The following is a 20,308-nucleotide window of genomic DNA, read 5'->3' as shown; positions in this document are numbered from 1 at the left end:
TGAATATGAGTTCCTCCTGGCCTTGGAAGGGGTTTGGTTCCCCCATACTTAGTAAGTTCAGTAAACCCTAAGACAGGCATTAGAACCAAGGATGATAGCAAGAGTGGATCAAAACCACAGACTAGACTGTTGTTTGACGTTCAGATGGAAATACGAATGCCGAAAGGAAGGAAGTAAAAGTATAGTCAGGATCTGTGTTCACATAAAATTCCTCAGTGCCTGGAACTCAGGGCACACAGTCAATAGTTATGTTGGTAATAACACCTAGTCATACTATTGATCTATCACGAGTCCCTCCCTCACAATAATTAATTTGATACAGATTCCCAGAGAAACTTGTTCCACATCGATTTTCCATATTACAATTTCATTCTCACATTATTCAGGGAAGCATGTAGGTAGTAGGTTATATCGTATTATTATTATCCTATATTGAATGGGAGACAGGTGGGACATGAAAGGGATGAAAATATATTATTGAAATAAACAAATGTTTGGGGGAAGAATATATTTTTTAAAATTTATCCTGGAGTCATGAGAATTTCATCCTCATGGTTCCTTTGCCGAAAGTGTTAGGGAGTTTGGGCTTTTGTAGGACTTGCAGTACTTTTGGCTGTCCGTCCTTGTAGGGCAGATCAACTCATGGTCTTCACAATGGAATGCACATTGGAGAAAATCCCAAAATGGTCACTCAGTTGACCTGTGTGTACATGCTCATTTGCTCAGTCATGTCCAACTCTGCAACCGTATGGACTGCAGCTCACCACGCTCCTCTGTCCATAAAATTGTTCAGGCAAGATATACTGGAGTGGGTTGCCATTTCCTCCTCCAAGGCATCTTTCTCTTGCATCTCCTGCACTGGCAGGCGGATTCTTTACCACTGAGCCACTTGGGAGGCCCCAGTTGGCCTGTTTTGGTATTAAGGTACTTACTTAAGATCAAACTCCAAGAATCCATTAATTTAGCAAAGTGTCAAAAATCCAGATGAACCAAAAAAATTATGAAGTCTTGTGATGAATTGCTTTGGAGTGGTAGCAATAGACTGCTTTATCCAGAACGCCTTGCTGGTGAATGGAGTTATTTTTCCCCATGTAACGACTGTTAACTTCCACATGTATGTGATAGCATTCACTTGTTTATTTACTCAATTACTCCCCAAATATTTCAGAACACCTGCTGTTCAGTTCAGTCGCTCAGTCATGTCCGACTCTCTGTGACCCCATGGACTGCAGCACGCCAGGCTTCCCTGCCCATCACCAACTCCCAGAGCTTACTCACACTCGGGTGCATTGAGTCAGTGATGCCATCCAACCATCTCATCCTCTGTCATCCCCTTCTCTTCCCAACTTCAATCTTTCCCAGCATCAAAGTCTTTTCAGATGAGTCAGTTCTTCTCATTAGGTGGCCAAAGTATTGGCATTTCAGCTGTAACATCAGTCCTTCCAATGAGTATTCAGGACTGATTTCCTTTAGGATGGACTGGTTGGCTCTCCTTGCAGTCCAAGGGACTCTCGGGAGTCTTCTCCAACACCACAGCTCAAAAGCATCAATTCTTCGTCACTCAGCTTTATAGTCCAACTCTCACATCCATACGTGACTGCTAGAAGTACCATAGCTTTGACTAGACGGACCTTTGTTGGCAAAGTAATGTCTCTGCTTTTTAATAAGCTGTCTGGGTTGGTCATAACTTTTCTTCCAAGGAGCAAGTGTCTTTTAACACCTACTGTATGCTAGCTATTTCTCCAGGCTCTAGAGATTCAGAGGTAGAATCAATACCAGTCCCTGCTCTCAAGTTACTTTCAATAAAAAAGAGGAAATGTATGAGCTGTAAGACAGTATGAATACTGTAGTAATCTAAAACAATGTAACATCCCATAAGATTTATATAGCCATATGTCTCTTTAGCCAGTGTGTAATTCAATCATCATTATTGGATAATATCAGTATTTTATTTCTGTGCATATACAGTATAACATAGAATAATGAAATGTCTTTTTAAACTACCTAACAAGTCAGTATGCAATTTTTTATTTTTACATGAATTTTTCACTCCCATGACATCATAATTATAGTTCATCAGGAAATTTCTGACCTTTTTCTAAACATAAAGATAAAGACTTGCTTCAATATGTCCCTAATACAGATTCAGTTTAGCAACAATATTTAGTTCTAGTTTGTTTTTTTAGTTCACCATTTTAATTAAGTTTGGCCTTTGTTCCACCTTTCAGCCCTCTTGGTAACTGTTGAGTGAAAGTGAGTGTTAGTTGCTCAATCGTGTCTGACTCTTTGCAACCCCATGGACTGTAGCCCACCAGGCTTCTCTGTCCATGGAATTCTCCAGGCAAGAATACTGGAGTAGGTAGCCATTCTCTTCTCCAGGGGATCTTTCCAACCAAGGGATCAAACCTGGGTCTCCTGCATTGCAGTTGGATTCTTTACCAGCTGAGCCACCACGGAAGCCCCTGGTAACTGTTACTTTTCAGCAATTTCAAAGAAATTACATTTTTTAAAGATTTTTTAAAATCCTTCCTGTTAGTGGTCATTAACCTTACTCATAGCAGATATTATACTTCTTTGTAATTAGAGGGACCAAACAAAGTTTTAAGCAGCCAAAATCACCCAGAATCCAAAACCTTTATCTATAGGGCTCTTTAAAATAAGACCCATGGCTTTAAAGCCAAGTAATATAAGATTAGGGGGATGCCTGTTTGGTCAAAATATTACCTACTCAAAAGTATAAATGACAGCATTTTGCTTGCAATCCCAGAGTCAAGTTTTGCATATCCTTTTTGAATAACTTCAGTGAAGTTAAGTGATTTGAAATTGAATGCAGTGGGGTAAGCCGGTGAGACAACGGAAAGCTATTGCAGGTCAAGGAAATCACGTGAAGTGGAGTCATCCTCGATTTCAATCCCTTTCATTGTGTAGAAACGCCAGCACCATTGGACTCTCAGCATGGCTGCATCTTGTTATATGTATAGAAGTTTTAAAATCAATTTGATTTTCACTGGTATGATTCTCTAGTGTACTTAATATGCTATGGACAGATTCCTGAGAATAGTAAGAAGCAGTTACACTTCTCATGAATATATAGCGGATGAGGCACTCTGATTTATTATTCCATTCTATTTTAAAACACGCTTTTGATTTTTTTTTTAATGAAAGAAGAAGAAAATTTCTAAAAAGCATAGATTGGTAGATCTGAGTTTTAATTCTCTTACCTACTAGATGACTTTGGGTAAGCCTTTGACTACTTTGGGTCTCAGTTTATACACCTCTAAATTCCTACTGATATTTTTATGAACAATGACTTGAGGTATTTAAATATATGTATTTGAAATGAACTAATCCTCATATTTCAGATGTAAATTTCTTTTTATTTATGGAAACATTTTCTTTTTGTGGCTTTTAATAAGATATATGAAACTCAAGGAGACAGAGAAGGACAATTTAAAACTCTTCAGAAAAAAAATTAAAAATAGCATTAATTGACAAGTTCTAGAACTCAAGAGAATTCTAAATGAACTCACAATTCATTAATCAAAAAAATTTGATATGTTGATTCAAGAAGCAATGTGTATGCAACTGATGATAAATTTTGATCACAAACTATAAACCCACCGATACTAATCTTGCTCTTGTTCATTCTTTTTGGTTAATGGAATTAATATTTAGTTAGCTCATTTTGTAGCATACCCTCTCCAGTGGTATTGATTTTCTTTTCTCTTCTGTTCTGTGACCTCACTACAGTGCCAAAAGTCACAGGGGAGGAGTTTAATGTAGACTTTAACACCAAGAAATTAACACAAGTCCACGTCCCACTGATAGAGGAGAAAATTACTTAACCTTGCTTTCTGTGTAATTGATTTTTTAATACCTTAATGCAAAATGTTCTTAAAAACCTCTCTAAACCATACATTGTGCTAAATCTTGATTATTGTTCAAAGTACCAGTTATATAAATTGTAGATTAACTTTGACCCCATCCAAATTGTACCTCTAAGATAGATTGTTAGGGAAACAAAAAATTAACTTCCAGAAGTCTTAACGTCAGATTATAAAACTAAGATTAATTATGAAAATTCAGTGTTTCTTCGCAAGTAAAACATACATAAGAAGAGTCTCTCAATCAACAGATGCCAGGCCTGTGCTGGGGCTGCCCGGAGGCAGAGGGCGGGACCTCAGCCCAGCCCAGAGAGCATGACAGTGCCCTGGGAACTGTGTGCAGACAAGAAGCTTTGCGTACACATCTTGCCTTCTCTTCCAGGGTCTGCTCCCCTGCACCAGAACACGTAGTAGCACATGAGTCCCCATGAATGACAAAAACATGTGGATGAAATTTTTTATTCCTCATCCAAATGTTAGAATGCATGTGTATCTCATGTATAGACACAGCCCCAAACCGAAATAGTTTCATTGACTAAATTTACCCTTCAGTGTGCATTTTCTGAAATGTATTTTCTCCAAATGTTTTTCATCAGTTGTCAACAGCCATCCTGGGGGAACAGAGAGGACCTTTCAAAGACAAGCAACTTGCTAACCCCTGGGGCTGCTGGCTAGTGTAATGCCACTGAGTGCTGTTTGCAGGCTCAAAGGAGACTTTAAAAGGGAGACAGCCAAGATAAGGAGTAGGAAAGAGTGGGGTTGAAAGGAGAAGGAAGGAGGATGTATTTCCATAGGAGGGATTTGCAAACGCCAACAGTTTTATTCTCCATCCAAATGTCAGGCATTTTACATTGTACCCTATGTACTTAGATGCCCTGTACACATGCAGGATACAAGGCTTAAATGATCTTATTTATTGAATTTAAGTTTAGCTTGAGAACATAATATCTTTTTAATCAACTTTTCCTCCCATCTCACAGCCACCAACAAACAGAACAGGTTATCTGACCTACTCATTTGGCTCTTCAAATTAAATGAGCTCTAAAAAAATGTAAGATTATTATTTTTCTTTTTTTGCAGTTGGAGACCACAGCAGACATGGATGTGCATTAGCATTTTCATGTCTTGGTTAATATTCAGTGCTATAGTTTTGTTTGTCCCTGGAAGAAATTTTCCAAATGTCAGATAGAAACAGAAATTGAAAGAATCACAAACTTCTCCAGTTAACTGAAAATAGAGAATAAAGCTTAGACTGTACAATGGATCAAAATATGCTTTTTTGGTCTGTAGGAATGAGTTAGTGCTTGAAAAACATTATGATAATTGGAGTTTTACAGTAACATTAATTTGTATTTCTTTCAGAAACCAGATTGGATTAAATGAATTACAGGCTTTTGTGGAATGTACCTGTACCCTTCCCTAGAGCAGAGGCATTGGGGGTTACCTGTAGGGCAGGATTCCTCTGCCTTCAGAAAGCAGATTTTCTAGCTGTGGAAGACCAAACTAGCGTAGGAAAGAGTCACTGCCACTTGGGGGACTTCTGATATTGGATGGACTAGTGGGGGTGCAGCTTAGGGAAGAGAAACCACCTAAAACAGAGCCAGCAGATGTAGGAAACAAAAGGCTGCCTTGGGGAAAGGGTTTGTGTTTAGTGACAGAGAAATTCAGGTTCGTGGAGCTGGATGGGACAGGGTCACTGGAGAACCTGGAGTGGATCGTGCAGTGTAGACCACATGCAGGGTCTGTAAGCAGAGGTGTGCCATGGTGTTTAACAGAAAGTCATTACCATTATGCCTTGAAATGTAGCCCTGGTCAATCTATTGGCTTTTTTAAGGTTTTTTCCCCTCTTTGGATACTCCAGTTCCCCCTTCATCTGCTATTTACTGCTCATGCCTGCTTTGGCATGGCGAATTCTCACATCCATCTCTCTTGTATTTCCAATTTCTGATGGCTGTGTGAGTGAGGGCAGAACCAAGGGTCGGGTGGAAGTGTGGGACTGCCTGGTCCCAGAGGACCCTGGAGAGACCAGGGAAGCAGGAACCATGTGGCTCCAGGCTCTCTGGGCTCCGCTGAGTCAGCAGAAGTGGAGTTTCTCTGATGTGCGATTGCACTGTCTCTACCCTCCTGGGGCGAACAGGCTTCACAGGCAATGCCACGAATGTGCGTTTGTGTAGACTCATCTAGAGTCGCGGCTCTTCATCGCGTCCATCCACAGGATGGATTTTATGCCTGAATTATCCATCATTCTCCAACTTTAAGCTATTTTCAACCATTTTCTTTATAATTAAGATCTCATGCCCCCCTCCACCCTGGCCTTTGTGTAACTTTTTTAACTTTTTTAAGGGGGAATATAATGGGAAGATAGTAAGCATTTTAGTTTTGGGATGTCTCCAAACCCATTCATTAATTTTGGAAAAGTAAAATGCATTCAACCTGATGGAATAGGTATAAAAATGGGAAGCTCATCGTCAACTAAATCTCATTTATTTAATCTAGTATTAGACTGCTTGCTTTTCTTTTAACCAGATGGAAAACATTAGCAGTAGTAGTGAACAAACATATCCAGGCTCCCAGAGGTCATTTTTAACCACCATTAAGAATCTGGTTTTCACAGATCAGTAATATACAAAAGGCAACGGTCCAGTAAAGGACGCACAAAAGGCAGCTGACGCTTCTGTGCCTCTTATTTACCTGACACTGACCCACTTTTAAAACTCTTTGTAAGTGAGACATTTGAACCTTCTGAACTCAAAATTGGCAGATTTTCCTGAGAAGCTGTAGCAAAATATCTGTTTAAAATAGACACTGATGTAAAATGTTATTAAAACTTCCACAAAATGGATGAAAGTTTATTATAAATGTCACCAGTAGATTTGCCTGTTACTTATTTAGTTTTCATTTACTACCAATTTGTTTAATGCTTCATAGATATGTAAACTTACTGTGAAGTGGAAAAGATATACATTTTTACATATCATATATTAATTTTTGAAATTAATTATCTAGTTGAAATGTAATATAAGGTAAATAGTCCACAAAATACATTAATAGATCAAAAAGAAACTGATAAGCAAATGGATTCTGGAGTTGCTTATTCAGAAACTATCTCATTTAAAGCATGTGTTGAGTGGTTGGGGAAGTCGTAGAATGATGAGATCTCACTGTGTTCTGTAGATAGGTACAGAAATGTGTGCAGGCTCATTTCATTTCTTGTTCAACCTCAGTATGTAAATATGAAACATCTATGAGTTTAACTGGTTAGCTGACTCTAAAGTAAACATAGGCAAAGCGGCACATAATATGAATTTATCTTCATTTTTAAACCATTTTTCTTGGTTTATGGGGCTTCCCAGGTGGCACTAGTGGCCAGTACAGGAAATGTAAGAGCCGTGGGTTCAGTCCCACAGTGGGGAAGTTCCCCTGGAGGAGAACATTGCAGCTCACTCCAGTTTTCTTGCCTGGAGATTTCCATGGACAGAGGAGCCTGGTGAGCAACAGTCCATAGGGTTACAAAGAGTCAGACATGACTGAACCAACTTAGCACGCACGCACACATTCTTGATTTATGTCTGTATGATTTGTGGTCAACTTTCATGTTACTCTTCTTTTAGTGTTAGTTGCTCAGTCATGTCCAACTCTTTGTGACCTGGTGGACTGTAGCCCACCAGGCTTCCTCTATCCATGGGATTCTCCAGGCAAGAATACTGGAATGGATTGCCATTTCCTTCTCCAGGGGATCTTCCTGACTCAGGGATCAAACTTGGGTCTCCTGCACTGCAGACAGATTCTTTACCAGTTGAGCCACCACGGAAGACTTTCTTTTAGATAATACTGATTTATAGGAATTATGTTGAGATGTGTATGTAAAATGCTTCGCAGATATTTTCTCATCATTTTACCATATGGAGAAGAAAGCCAAAGTATTAATATTCAAAAGTCTGTAAGAGAGGTAATATCCAAGATAAGAGTGAGAATGAGTTTGTGCAAATATGATCTAGATGGTACAGAAAATGGCTTCCATTAAGGAATTCAGGTATGCCCTGGATATTATTAACAATGGGGAGCCAGGGGACGTGCCTTCCCGTAACTATGCACATGCTTGTGAACATTTGTGTATTTGTATTTACATATGCACACATGCTCATCTGCACACACATACTCCTGACAGTCATCAGGTAAGCTATAGCATCGCTGGTTATAATATCATGTTGAAGATTTCTCTGTCTGTCCTTGATACTATAGGCTGCTGCTTTGGGAAGAAATTCTGCTCTTCTCTTTGCAGAAATTTTTACCTTCACAGTGAAGTTCTCCAGTATTCCTGCAGGTGCCCAGGACCACTTCCATTCTATTTCTTGCTGAGCAGGGAAAATTAAAAAACAATGAGAAGAGAACTGAAATGGTCCATCTGGTCTGTGCTATAATTTAGAATTCATGACTGCCCAGGGTCCCTTTCAGTGACAGCTGGAAAGACTTTATTGAGTACCTAGCATGTGACCGGCACTGCGCTAGGCACTGGCCATACAGAAAGACAGAGCACCTGCTTCCAAATACTACGCTGCCTACTAGGTGCAGAAGGCTGCAAGGAAAGAGCACCAAGGACACAGGAGAGCGAACCCAAGGGAGAGACAAGGGGACTCAAGAAACCTCCTCAGAGCACGTTTGCTGGACTGCCACCTCTCTTTAGAGGAAAATGGAAAGCTTAATTAAATTATTTGGATAATTGCCTATAGCAAGTTGAGATTTTTTAAAAATTCTGATAGTTGAATGATTACATTTCTTTGCTTATGTTTTCTGAATTATATAGACTCAATTTATGACTTAGCAATACACTTTCTTGTCTCGCTATCATTCCAGTTAGCCCCTGCAAAATAGTTAAGAACAACAATCTAAGCTCTATCCATAATATAGTTTATATGGTTGAAGACAAGTAGCTAAGAAATTATCATGGTTAAGAAATTATCATCAGTAAGCATGTGATTGTTAGAAAGTAACATGACTTATTTCACACCTCTCACTTAGGTTGATTTCCTCTTAAACAACCTATCAATTATTAGGAAACCGCTTCCCTTGTGGCTCAGAGGGTAAAGAATCTGCCTGCAATTTGGTTCAATCCCTAGGTTGGGAAGATCCCCTGGAGAAGGGAAAGGCTACCCACTCCAGTATTCTTGCCTAGAGAATTCCATGGACAGAGGAGCCTGGTGGGCTACACAGTCCATGCAGTTTCAAGGAGTGGGGGCTTCCGAGGTGGCACCAGTGGTAAAGAACCTGCCTGCCAGTGCAGGACATGTAAGAGACACGGGTTTGATCCCTGGGTTGGGAAGATCCCCTGGAGGAAGTCGTGGCAACCCACTCCAGCATTCTTGCCTAGAGAATCCCCATGGACAGAGTAGCCTAGTGGGCTATAGTCCATAGGGTCACAGAGAGTTGGACACGACTGAAGCCACTTAGCACGCGCGCACACACACACACCAGGCTCATATATTCTCTCCCAGGGACAGCTAAAGACACCTCCCACTTCTTCTTCATTGCCCATTTTGGTGACCCAAGAAGACTGAAGGCGCTTCTTCTGGTCTTGGGGGCCTTCAAATTAACAGCAAGCTTCTTCACTTCTAGAAACAGAGGAACTCTGATCAGATTTCTACCAGAAATGTCGACTATTCAACCTCCTCTTTTGCTGTTCTAACAGTTAGCATCGTTGTAAAGACTGGGTGGTGATGGGGGACGGGAGAGGGTGACACGGAGAGTCTGCTTTCATGGAGCCACTATTGTGCTGTAGGTGGGCTCTGACCTCATATCTGTCACTCCCCCCACAACCCCCGCCCTGCCGTAGTTTAGGGGAAGGATACACGAGCAAATGAGGACAACATTTGGCTCTGAGGATTTCCACTTTGAAGTTATATTAAATACACTCTTTTGTAGATAGATAGAACGTGAAAGTACAAACTTGCAGAAAATAGTCTACACAAAACTAATATTTTTTCCTCCGTTTTTACAAGGTGAACACACACAGGAGACGAATTCACCTCATTCACTCAAAAAGGATGTAGAAAATATGGGGAAAGGTAAAGAAAAGTTTTAATTCTGTAGAACTTCTCTTAGCTTTATGAAACTAAAGAGATACTAGGAGGATATATTTGCTCTACACCATATTTTAAGCTTGACAAGCAACATATGAATAATATATGGACCATTGGGTGGATATAATTGAGATTAATGCATACATATCAATCAATACATGACACTGTAATATAATACTTTAAAATAATATATTACATTGATTTATATTCATGGATTTCTGCACAAAATCTATCCTATGTCTATGCAACACTTTTTAAACTAGTAAAATATTTTGTCTTATAATAATAAATTGCCATATGTAACAGTTCTCTGGAGAGTTATTTGTAAAGATTAGTAAAAATGACTCTTCTTTTTTTCTTTATTAGAAGAACTTCAGAAGGTTTTATTTGAACAAATAGATTTACGGAGACGACTCGAACAAGAATTCCAAGTGTTAAAAGGAAATACATCTTTCCCAGTATTCAGTAAGAAATCACTTTTATTTCATTGCATTATGATACTTGATAACATTTTTATTAGTCTGTGTAAGTACATGTGATGTCTTTAGTATTTGGAGATTTTATCCTGTTATTTATTTTATCAGCTTATAGATAAAATTTCTTATAAGAACTTTTTTTTTATTAATTGTATTGGTAGGTATGTGTTTGTGCATATATATAGTATACATTTAAAACATGTATGCAAATATACCCTTATATGTATAGGTATAGTTAAATAGATATATTAATATTTTTAAAACGAACTACTCAAGTATTTTTTTCTCTAAGGTAGGAAAAAGAACAGTTAATTCCTTTTCTCAGATAGTGCTAGAGAGCTGCCTGGTACTTGAAATATGAAGATTTAAAATTTAACAATCCACTATACTTATATTTTATTAATTAAAATTAGTATAATTTTAGTAGTTTGGGATTCTCCATCCATATTTAGCATTAAAATTTCATTCCAGATTTATTGGCAAAAGAAATTATGGCATAAAACCTTGATTCTGCTCCCAGAGTCCTAGAATTTCAGAAAGACCTAAGATGGGTGTCTGGATTTCTAAAATTCTCCAGTCATGTTCTGAATCACTCTTAGATAAGTACTGGGTTGGCCACAAAGTTCATCCATGACCCAGTACATCACAGTAGTGTTTTTCAAACTTTTTGAAGTTTCATTTAGTCATATTCCTTTCTCCAGAGAAAGGAAAGTGGGAAATAAAATAATATGTAAACACATTTTAAATTAAATACATTTAATTTTTTTCTGAGACACTTTGAGCATGTCAGTACCCTTTGTTTATTAAACCAGAAATCAGAAAACTCATGTTGATAATTCCTGGGTAAGAGTCACAGGCAAATATCTGGAAAAAGACTTTTCAGTAATGGTGGCAATTTTAATAGTAGGAACACAAAGGCCTACCAGAGCTCCTCAAATGTGGTCGTCAGCACAACTGAAAGACTTGCCCTCTTGGGTAGCAGTTTTGAACAGTACTGGGTTCCTGGTAACATGTCAGACTAAGTTGCACCAGAATGTTTAGCAGGGATAAAAATGAAGAGGGCTCATGGTGGAAGAGAGTACCGGCCACAAGGAACAGCAGAGTTGGCCAAGTTTGGGCTCTGTCAGTATCCACAAGGGAGGTTTGGAGCTCATGATGATATGTATTTTGGATTTGAAGAATGCTTCCTATGGCTTAGAATAAGATCAAAGGGAGGAGAATGACCAATAGCTCTTGATAGTGTATTAGGATCATCATGACATTTGTAGTGCTAAGAAAAAGAGGAACATAGTAAAAATATCTTTGAGACCTTAAAAAACAGGTGCTTCCAAATAAACCAGGATTCCCTAATTTCTAAAACTGTACCTTAAGATAAACTGTACAGATCCTTGCAGCAGTGAGCAGACACTGAATGATTTGTGTCCCCTCTAAGCTAATGTTTGAGTTTGTGGATCCAGCAGACTGGATCCAGACCCCAGTGAGTCCCTGGAGTGTCTACCTAACTCCCTATGAAGCCAGGATAGCCATAATTTTTACCACTAATAAAAGTTGATCAACTGTTTTAAGGAATTGGGACTTCCCTGGCAGTACAGTGGTTAAGACTCTGTACTTCCACTGCACGGGACATGAGTTCAATCCCTGGTCAGAGAACTAAGATCCTACATGCCATGGCGCAGCCAGGGAAAAACAAAATCATTTTAAGAAATTAAGTAATTTGTACATTTCTTACTAGTTATCATAAACATGCAGATGTTTCTGTTTTTTTAGAAGTTGGGATCCCAGTTTCCATTCAGACCCCTCATTCATCCTTTTGTTGTAAATTAAGATGACTCCTCTATGTTGCCATGTGTATGAAACACTTAGATTAAAAAACAACAGAAAAGTTTTACTCTTTTTTATCTGCAGTGTACTCCACTGACCAAGGAAGTGGTGTGGGTACCCAAGTTTGAATAATGCGTGGTTTAGACCCACCACAAAGAGGCAGTTAATTTCACACCAGTGAAAATAGCAAATGCCCATTATGTGCTTGTTAACTAAACATGAGAGGCCATGAGGCTGGCAGACAGATTTAGCTTCGCTCAGGTGGAAAGGGGAGGACGGAACTACTAAAGCCACACCAGAAGGAAGCAGAGAGGAAACCCAACCGGAGCGTTTTACTAGGAGGTGGATTCAGTCAGGACACTTCAAATCTAATTCCCTTAGAACGCTTAGGGGGACTTAGGCTAAGGTGTCACCTGTAACTTACGATTCCAGGCTCAAAAATCCCCTGAGCTACTTTGTGGCTCTGCCACTTCCTGGTTGTAGGACCTTGGAAACTGTAACATGGGCCAGATAATCCTCGTCTCATACAAAGATGAGGACTACATGAGAGGATCCACGTTAAAGTCGGAGAACATCCCTAGCGCAGGATAAGTGCTTGATAGCATCATCAGTGACAGTGATGGTGATGAGGAAGCAGGAGGAAGAAGAGGAGATTATTCATTAGCATTGAGTTCTTGAAAAGTGTTTCTAGAATACAGAGCATGGTGGTTGGTAGCCGGGTCTCCAGGTTTGGACACTGACTTCCCCGCAGAATAACCTTAGACAGATTTTTACCTGACCGCCTTTTCAGCTGTAGAACCATACTACTACCCACTTTGTGGCATTGCAGAGAGGATTAAAATGTATAAAGTGTTCAGCATAGTGACTGATCCGTAGTAATGTGAGTCGTTGTTACTATTACCATTTTAAGTATAATACTTATGTTCCTACAGGGGCTTTATTGTAAAGCAGCTGATATTAGAAAGCAGAACTTCTAGAGCTTTATCGGGCGGTAGTTATAGAGGATGGGACAGGCAGCGAAACTGGTTTTGACACAAGACAATTCTATTTAGTTGTCCAACTGAGCAGATAAGCAAAGAGAAGTCAGGAGGGGATCCTAAGGGAAGGTGGGAGAAATGTAGTCTAGAATCGGGTGGAAATAAGAGTTGGAGGAAATGGATGAAGGGGAGCTTCACCTCTGTCAAGGTCGTTGAGCTGACAGTGGAACAGCTGGTCCCACATCCTGCAGTGACATCCTGTGTGTAATTAGACAGGCCCTGCCCCCAGCATCGGAGACGGCAATGGCACCCCACTCCAGTACTCTTGCCTAGAAAATCCCATGGACGGAAGCCTGGAAGGTTGCAGTCCATGGGGTCTCTGAGGGTCAGACACGACTGAGCGACTTCACTTTCACTTTTCACTTTCATGCATTGGAGAAGGAAATGGCAACCCACTCCAGTGTTCTTGCCTGGAGAATCCCAGGGACGGGGAAGCCTGGTGGGCTGCCGTCTATGGGGTCGCACAGAGTGGGACACGACTGAAGTGACTTAGCAGCAGCAGCAGCAGCCCCCAGCATGCCACGGGACTTTCCCACTAAGGACCAATCTGATCACTGTTGCAGCTGCAGATCTGGTAGTCACTTTGTCCTGACACTGTATCTGCCTTCCCTAGTGAATCTCTCCTTCCTCCCTTCTCCTCCAGCACCCGGCACCTTCCTCTATTACAGCATTTGCTGTCGTTTTTCAGTCATTTTACTCTCTTGCCACTAGCCATCAGTGTAACCTCAGAGCCTAACCCTGATCTGGGACCTGCAAAAGGCTGCTAGATGAAGTCACCAGTGGAGAAGGCCCTTACTCTCTCTCTCTCATGTCTCTGCTGCAGGGTGTAACCCTGGGTCCTTGCCTCCCTTCCCCACTCCAGCTCTTTCTGCTTGCTGCCACTAGCCCAGCCTTCCTAAAAATCTACCTTTGGTGCCACATATTCCATGCACTATAGTGATTCTCTGTTGCTGATCATATTGCAACTAATCTGACTCCTGACTGGCTTCTAAAACCCTCCGTAATCGCCCCACTCACCCTGCTTATTTCTCCTTCTCTCCCTGTTCAGCTTGTTACCCCACGGACAGCGCTCACCCCTCATTTTCCACCTCTGCACCCCTTGTTTCTCTAGTTCCTCGTCTAGGTGCTCCTCATCATTTGGAACATAGCTCAAGTCCCGCCACCTCGAGGAAGCCTTCCCGCTCTTGCAGTACGCACGCTTTGCTGAAGTCCTAGTTCCACTGGCGTTTTGTGTTAACTCCTCACTGATTCTTTCACCCTCCACCTGACAGTGTTGTAAATATGTTCAGGATAGAGTCTTTGTTGCTGCCCACCCAGCAAATTGTGGGCATAGAGTGTACTCTCAGTCAATGGTTGATGTAGGTTTTGGTGTCATATTCAAAGAGATTAAAGCTCATAATGAAGATGAAATTGGATCACTGATAAAGGAGATTAGTGAGGACTCATGAATTGAGTCCTTGGATTTGCAGATATGACGACAAATTCATGGCACTGAGAGAACCAAGTAGAAAGGCCAGTGGTTTACAACAAGGGAGGCCTAATGACTGAGGCTTTGTGAAAAACTTAACTGGTAGGTGTTAATCATGTCATCATTTTAGATTTTTATTTAAAAATCTGTTTTCCAAGTTCCTTTTAAGATTACTTCTTAAAAGACCCAACTATATTTCATCTGTCTGAATATGGTCATCCCATCTTTCACCTGTGACTGTTACTAGATTCATTCTATGATCAGTAGAATCATAGAATTCTTCTTTGCTTGCTCTTTGTATAGTGTCCTCTGGAAAAGGAGGGAAGGGAGTTTCTAAAACATGGTATGGATCAAAAGTCTCTATTATCGTTTAAAAGCAGTGACAACAAAATGAATACTGTGTAAATGAAAAAGCCCCCAGAGCTTATTGCTTGATAAGTAGGCTCTACTGGGGGAATTAGATCTACTGTATGAGTCCTCGTCTTATTTCTAGTGCCAGGAATGTAGGCTGGATACTTCTTGTTGCCATTTGAAAGACGCTTTGGCTTTTCAGACTGTCCATGTTTGCGGAACACAGGTGTTGCTGCTGTGTTTGGCTGGCAGACTGCCGGTGCTTTTTCTGCCACCTCTTCTTATGCTGTCATCTTCCAAAATAGTTGGGCTCTAAGTAATTCTCGTTAGAGAGATAAGCTTACTGATTTTTTCATCTCCAGTTAAATTGTGCCTTCACCGCCTTGGAACATAGCAAACTTTTTAGTTTTTTTCTTTTGCCAGTTAGCGATCTTTATATCTCCCAATTTATGCTTGTTGTAGAAAAGTTTGGAGGAGGCAATGGCACCCCACTCCAGTACTCTTGCCTGGAAAATCCCATGGACGGAGGAGCCCGGTGGGCTGCAGTCCATGGGGTCGTTAGGAGTCGGACACGACTGAGCGACTTCACTTTGACTTTTCACTTTCATGCATTGGAGGAGGAAATGGCAACCCACTCCAGTGTTCTTGCCTGGAGAATCCCATGGACAGAGGAGCCTGGTGGGCTGCTGTCTATGGGGTCGCACAGAGTCAGACACAACTGAAGCGACTTAGCAGCAGCAGTAGAAAAGTTTAAGTATGCAGAAATATAAAAGAAAGAAAATAAAAATCACCCATAATCTTGTCACCTAGAGAAAACCAATGTCAACATTTTGGAGTTTCAGCCTTTCTAATGCATATTAAATCATTTTTTAAACAAAATAAAATATTACACACACTATTTTTTTAACCTTCCTTTTTCCCACTTAACATGAACTTCTTTTCTTGACCACCCAGCAGTCTATAAATGTGGTCTTATATTGGACATTAAAGTTTATCCAAGTTTTAGACATCATTGTTACTAAATCTTTGCACAAATCCATGATCATTTTCTTAGGATAAACTCCTAAAAGAATTGCTGTGTCAAAGATATGATCTTTTCAAAGCTCTTGATGCAAAATTTTATGTTGCTTTCCCAAAAGGTTGAATTCATATTCCCATCCTTGAAACACCATGTATCATCTTTTCTTTAGATCTTTGGTAACTTAAATGGAAAAAGTGGTTCCTCATATTATTTCCTTTTCTTTCATTGCTGGGGATATTGAACACTTCGCCTGTATCTGCCATCCCTTTGTATGTGTTGTGAATGCCATAGTCTTTCCTCATATTTCTTTTGATGTGTTCATTTTCTTATGGTTTGTGTGAACTCTTTACATACTAAAGTATTAATTCTGTATCATCTTGCAAATTTTTTTTTGCTTCAATTCATTTTAAAATGTTGACTTTGGTGTTTTTTGTTCACGTTTGTTGTCACATCAAAGCTTTAAATTTTTATCTAATCAAATCTATCAGTCTTTCTGGCTTGCTTTTTGTCTTTGACACCTTTCCTCACTCCACTTCTATAAAAATATTCACCATTTTTCTATCACTTTAATGGCTTTTTTTTTTCATTTTAATTTAAAGAATTGTATTGTATGCCATCAGAGAGCCATGAGCATGAATTAAGTAAGGGCTAGTTACCATCATTCCACTCTAAATTGCCCTCCTCCAAAATCAGACTCTCCTGGGATTCCAGGGAGGTGGCACAGCCAGCTTCAGGCAGGCTTTGTTCCCACCCCTCTCAGTTCCCACCCTGATCAGAGGCACTTCGGAGCTCGAGAGGGACAGAGGAAGCTGTCAAGGCTCAGAGGGTAGGTCTCGTCTTCACAGATGGATGCCTGCTTGGGATGTACTCTGGCCTCTGGAAAGAACACTGATCTTCTGAAGGTGTCTGGCCCAGGCACGGGGCTAAGGATGCTAGTGGAATGTTGGTTCCGATTGCCTTGTGCCCAGTCTATGGGCTTTGACCCACCTCCAGTGCATCCTAGGTGGCAGGTGGATGCCAGCCCCTCATACTCCTAATTGTTATCAGTGCATGTCAAAATTACCCACTCCTCATCTACCAGCACAGGAAAGAGAACTGGTGTCTGAAGCCCAACCAAGTCGATTTACCTTGTCATCAAATCTTAAAGCAGTAGAGCAGGAAAGGGCCTTACAGAGCACATTACTCCATCCCCTTGTTTGTTCGGATAAGGGTCTGAGCCTCCAGAGTCGGGTAACTGTCATTCAACGCAGATCCAGACCTTCTGGTGGATATTTCAGTGCTCTTTTCATTCCTCATCCATTAACCAGCCCCTGCCGTGTGTCAAGCACTGTGGTGGCCTTTGGAAATTTTAGAAGTGTCTAAAATATATCTGCCTGCCCTCACTGTTTCACTCAAAGACACATGTATAACAGCTAATTATAGTATGAACTGTGGATGCATTAACAGAGGTATGCGTACAGTACTGGAGGAGTAGAAGAGAAGGGTGACTGATCCTGGAAGGAGAGGGCAGGAGAATCAGAGAACATTCTGGGAGACATAACATTCAAGCTCGAAGAAATTGGAGAGGTTTGCTCTAAGGGCAAGGCCACACATCACACGGTGGCTGGGAGTACAGTGCGTGTGTGAAGACTGGAGCGTGGTTTGGCGGGTGATGGGACGCAGGGAGCTACCTCCACCCGCTGTGCTGTAGTCAGCTGGGTACTTGCTGTTCCCCACTCAGTCTCCGAGTCTTACTGCAGAGTGCTGATCACATCTCCTCCCCCCTTTCCTTGCGTTCACCCTCCAAGGGAATCGGGGCTCCTCCTTTAACCCTCGCACAGTACTACAGACTTACCTCTATTACAGCGACTTTCCCATCAAGTTCTGAGAAGAGAATAGGAAATGGATCTTTTAAAAAATATATGTTATAAAAGGCAAGACTGTGGAGACAATAAAAAGATCAAGTCTGCTAGAGATGGGGTGGACGGGAGCAGTGAATAAGCAGAGCACGGAGGATTTCAGGGCAGTGAGAATATTCTGCCCAATATGTGACGACAGAGACACATTGCTATAGACTCGTCCAAATGCACAGACTGTACAAAACACCAAGAGTGAATCCTAAGGTAAACTGTGGACTTCGGGTGATAACGGCATGTCAGTGTAGGTTCGTTCTTGGTGGTCAGTTCTGGTGAGTGATGTTGGTAGTGGGGGCGTATGTATAGGAAATCTCTGTAGCTTCTTCTTAATTTTGTTGAGAACCTAAAACTACTCTATTTTTTTTAAAGTCCCCTAAAATTAAAATAATTAAATTAAAATCTCTTAAAAATTATTAAAAATACGTGCTTGAGGTTGGGGAAGGAATTCAAATATTATAGAAAGATCTGTTGTTCAGTTGCTCAGTCCAGTGTGACTCTTTGCAACCCCGTGGCCTGCAGCATGCTAGGCTTTCCTGTCCTTCACTATCTCCCAGAGTTTGCTCAAACTCATATGCATTGAATCAATGATGCCAACCGTCTCATCCTCTGTCACACACTTCTCTTCCTGCCTTCAGTCTTTGCCAGCATCAGGGTCTTTTCCAGTGAGTCAGCTCTTCAGGTGGCCAAAGTATTGGAGTTTCAGCTTTAGCATCAGTACTTCCAATGAATATTCAGGACTGATTTCCTTTAGGATTGACTGGTTTGATCTCTTGGCTGTCCAAGGGACTCTCAAGAGTCTTCTCCAGTACCATAGTTCAAAAGCATCAATTCTTTGGTGCTGAGCTTCCTTTATGGTCCAACTCTCACATCCATATACATGACTACTGGAAAAACCATAACTTTGACTAGATAGACCTTTGTCAGCAAATGTGATATCTCTGCTTTTTAATATGCTCTCTAGGTTTGTCATAGCTTTTCTTTCTTCCAAGGAGCAAGTGTCCTTGATAGAAGTCAAAAAATAAAAAGAACAGTGTTTTTAGTTTCTAAGTATCCAGAATCTCATGAATGGTAAAGGGTTTATCACCTTGAAAGTGGTGGGAAACCATCACGAACTTTTAAGCAGGAGAGTGAAAGGGATTTGAAGAGGAAGGAGGTGGAGGCCAGATGGTTGGTTGGGAAATTCTTCAGGCAAGAGGTGTCTGCATTTGGGAGGTAACGATGGCAAAGAGAGGAGAGGATGGAGGTGGAATATACAGGACTCACACCAGCTGGCTGCCGAGATGAAAGGAAGAGAAGAAAAGATGATGACAAAGTTTCTGGTTTCTTCAAGGTCCTGCCCTGGCCATCCACCACAGATTCATATGAGATCAGGTCAATTTCTCAATTAAAGCTGAAAAAGCTGAAGTTAGCCAAGTCCCCATTTTAAAAAGAGCACATGGAAAAGATGAAACAGCAAGATACACATTAAGAAGTCATTCCTTTCTGGAAATACAATAAAAATGATCAATATGTAGAATGGCAAAGATATTTTGCACAATATCTCTTAAAGATCCTTCCTTCCTTCTCTGATTGAGGCGTATGTGTGTGCATGGTAAGTTGCTTCAGTCATGTCCAACTCTTTGCAGCTCTATGGACTGTAGCCCAGCAGTCCCACCAGAATCCCATGGACAGAAGAGCCTGGCAGGCTACATGGGGTCGAAAAGAGTTGGACATGACTGAGTGACTAATACACTCAGAATTTACTATTTATTCTGATTAAACCACAGTCTTGGAGAAAATATGTCTTCAAATAACCATAGCACAGAGAGCTCACCCAGGTGCTCTCTGATGACCTAGACGGGTGGGCTGGTGGGGAGTAGGGTTTGGAGGGAAGTTCAAGAGGAAAGGGATATATATATTTTTTTATGGCTGATTCACGTTGTTGTACAGCAGAAATCAACACATTGTAAAGCAATTATCCTCCAGTTAAAAAAAATTTTTTTTAAAGGGGGAGTGTTTCTGTGGGACCATCAGTAGTCTACTATACCGTCAATATGCTAAATATACCAAAAGTAGATTTTGCACTTTAATTAATTTCTTTCTCTGTTTCTCGCCCCTTTCAGATAATTTCCAGGATCAAATGAAAAGGGAACTAGCCTACAGAGAAGAAATGGTGCAACAGTTACAAATTGTAAGATGCATTTCTACTTAAAAATGAATTCAAGGTGATGGGTTTGTTTTCAAAACCACCTGATACGTATGAAGCTGTTCCTGTTTTATGCCTTGAAATCCTTTGGTC

General features: G+C 40.7%; 1 protein-coding gene across 1 annotated transcript in view; it reads left to right on the top strand.

Annotated features, from left to right (window-relative positions):
- Positions 1-20,308, top strand: part of SKOR2 (SKI family transcriptional corepressor 2) — a 41,723-nt gene that overhangs the window by 6,941 nt on the left and 14,474 nt on the right. Inside the window, exons 5-7 of the mRNA XM_010840967.1 lie at positions 9,881-9,946; positions 10,328-10,426; positions 20,133-20,200. Of these exons, the coding sequence (XP_010839269.1) occupies positions 9,881-9,946; positions 10,328-10,426; positions 20,133-20,200 (233 nt within the window). The remainder of the gene's footprint in view (positions 1-9,880; positions 9,947-10,327; positions 10,427-20,132; positions 20,201-20,308) is intronic.

This window comes from Bison bison, unplaced genomic scaffold (genome assembly GCF_000754665.1).
Source record: "Bison bison bison isolate TAMUID 2011002044 unplaced genomic scaffold, Bison_UMD1.0 scf7180017864153, whole genome shotgun sequence".
NCBI lineage: Eukaryota > Metazoa > Chordata > Mammalia > Artiodactyla > Bovidae > Bison > Bison bison.
This window is presented reverse-complemented; position numbering and strand designations above follow the sequence as displayed.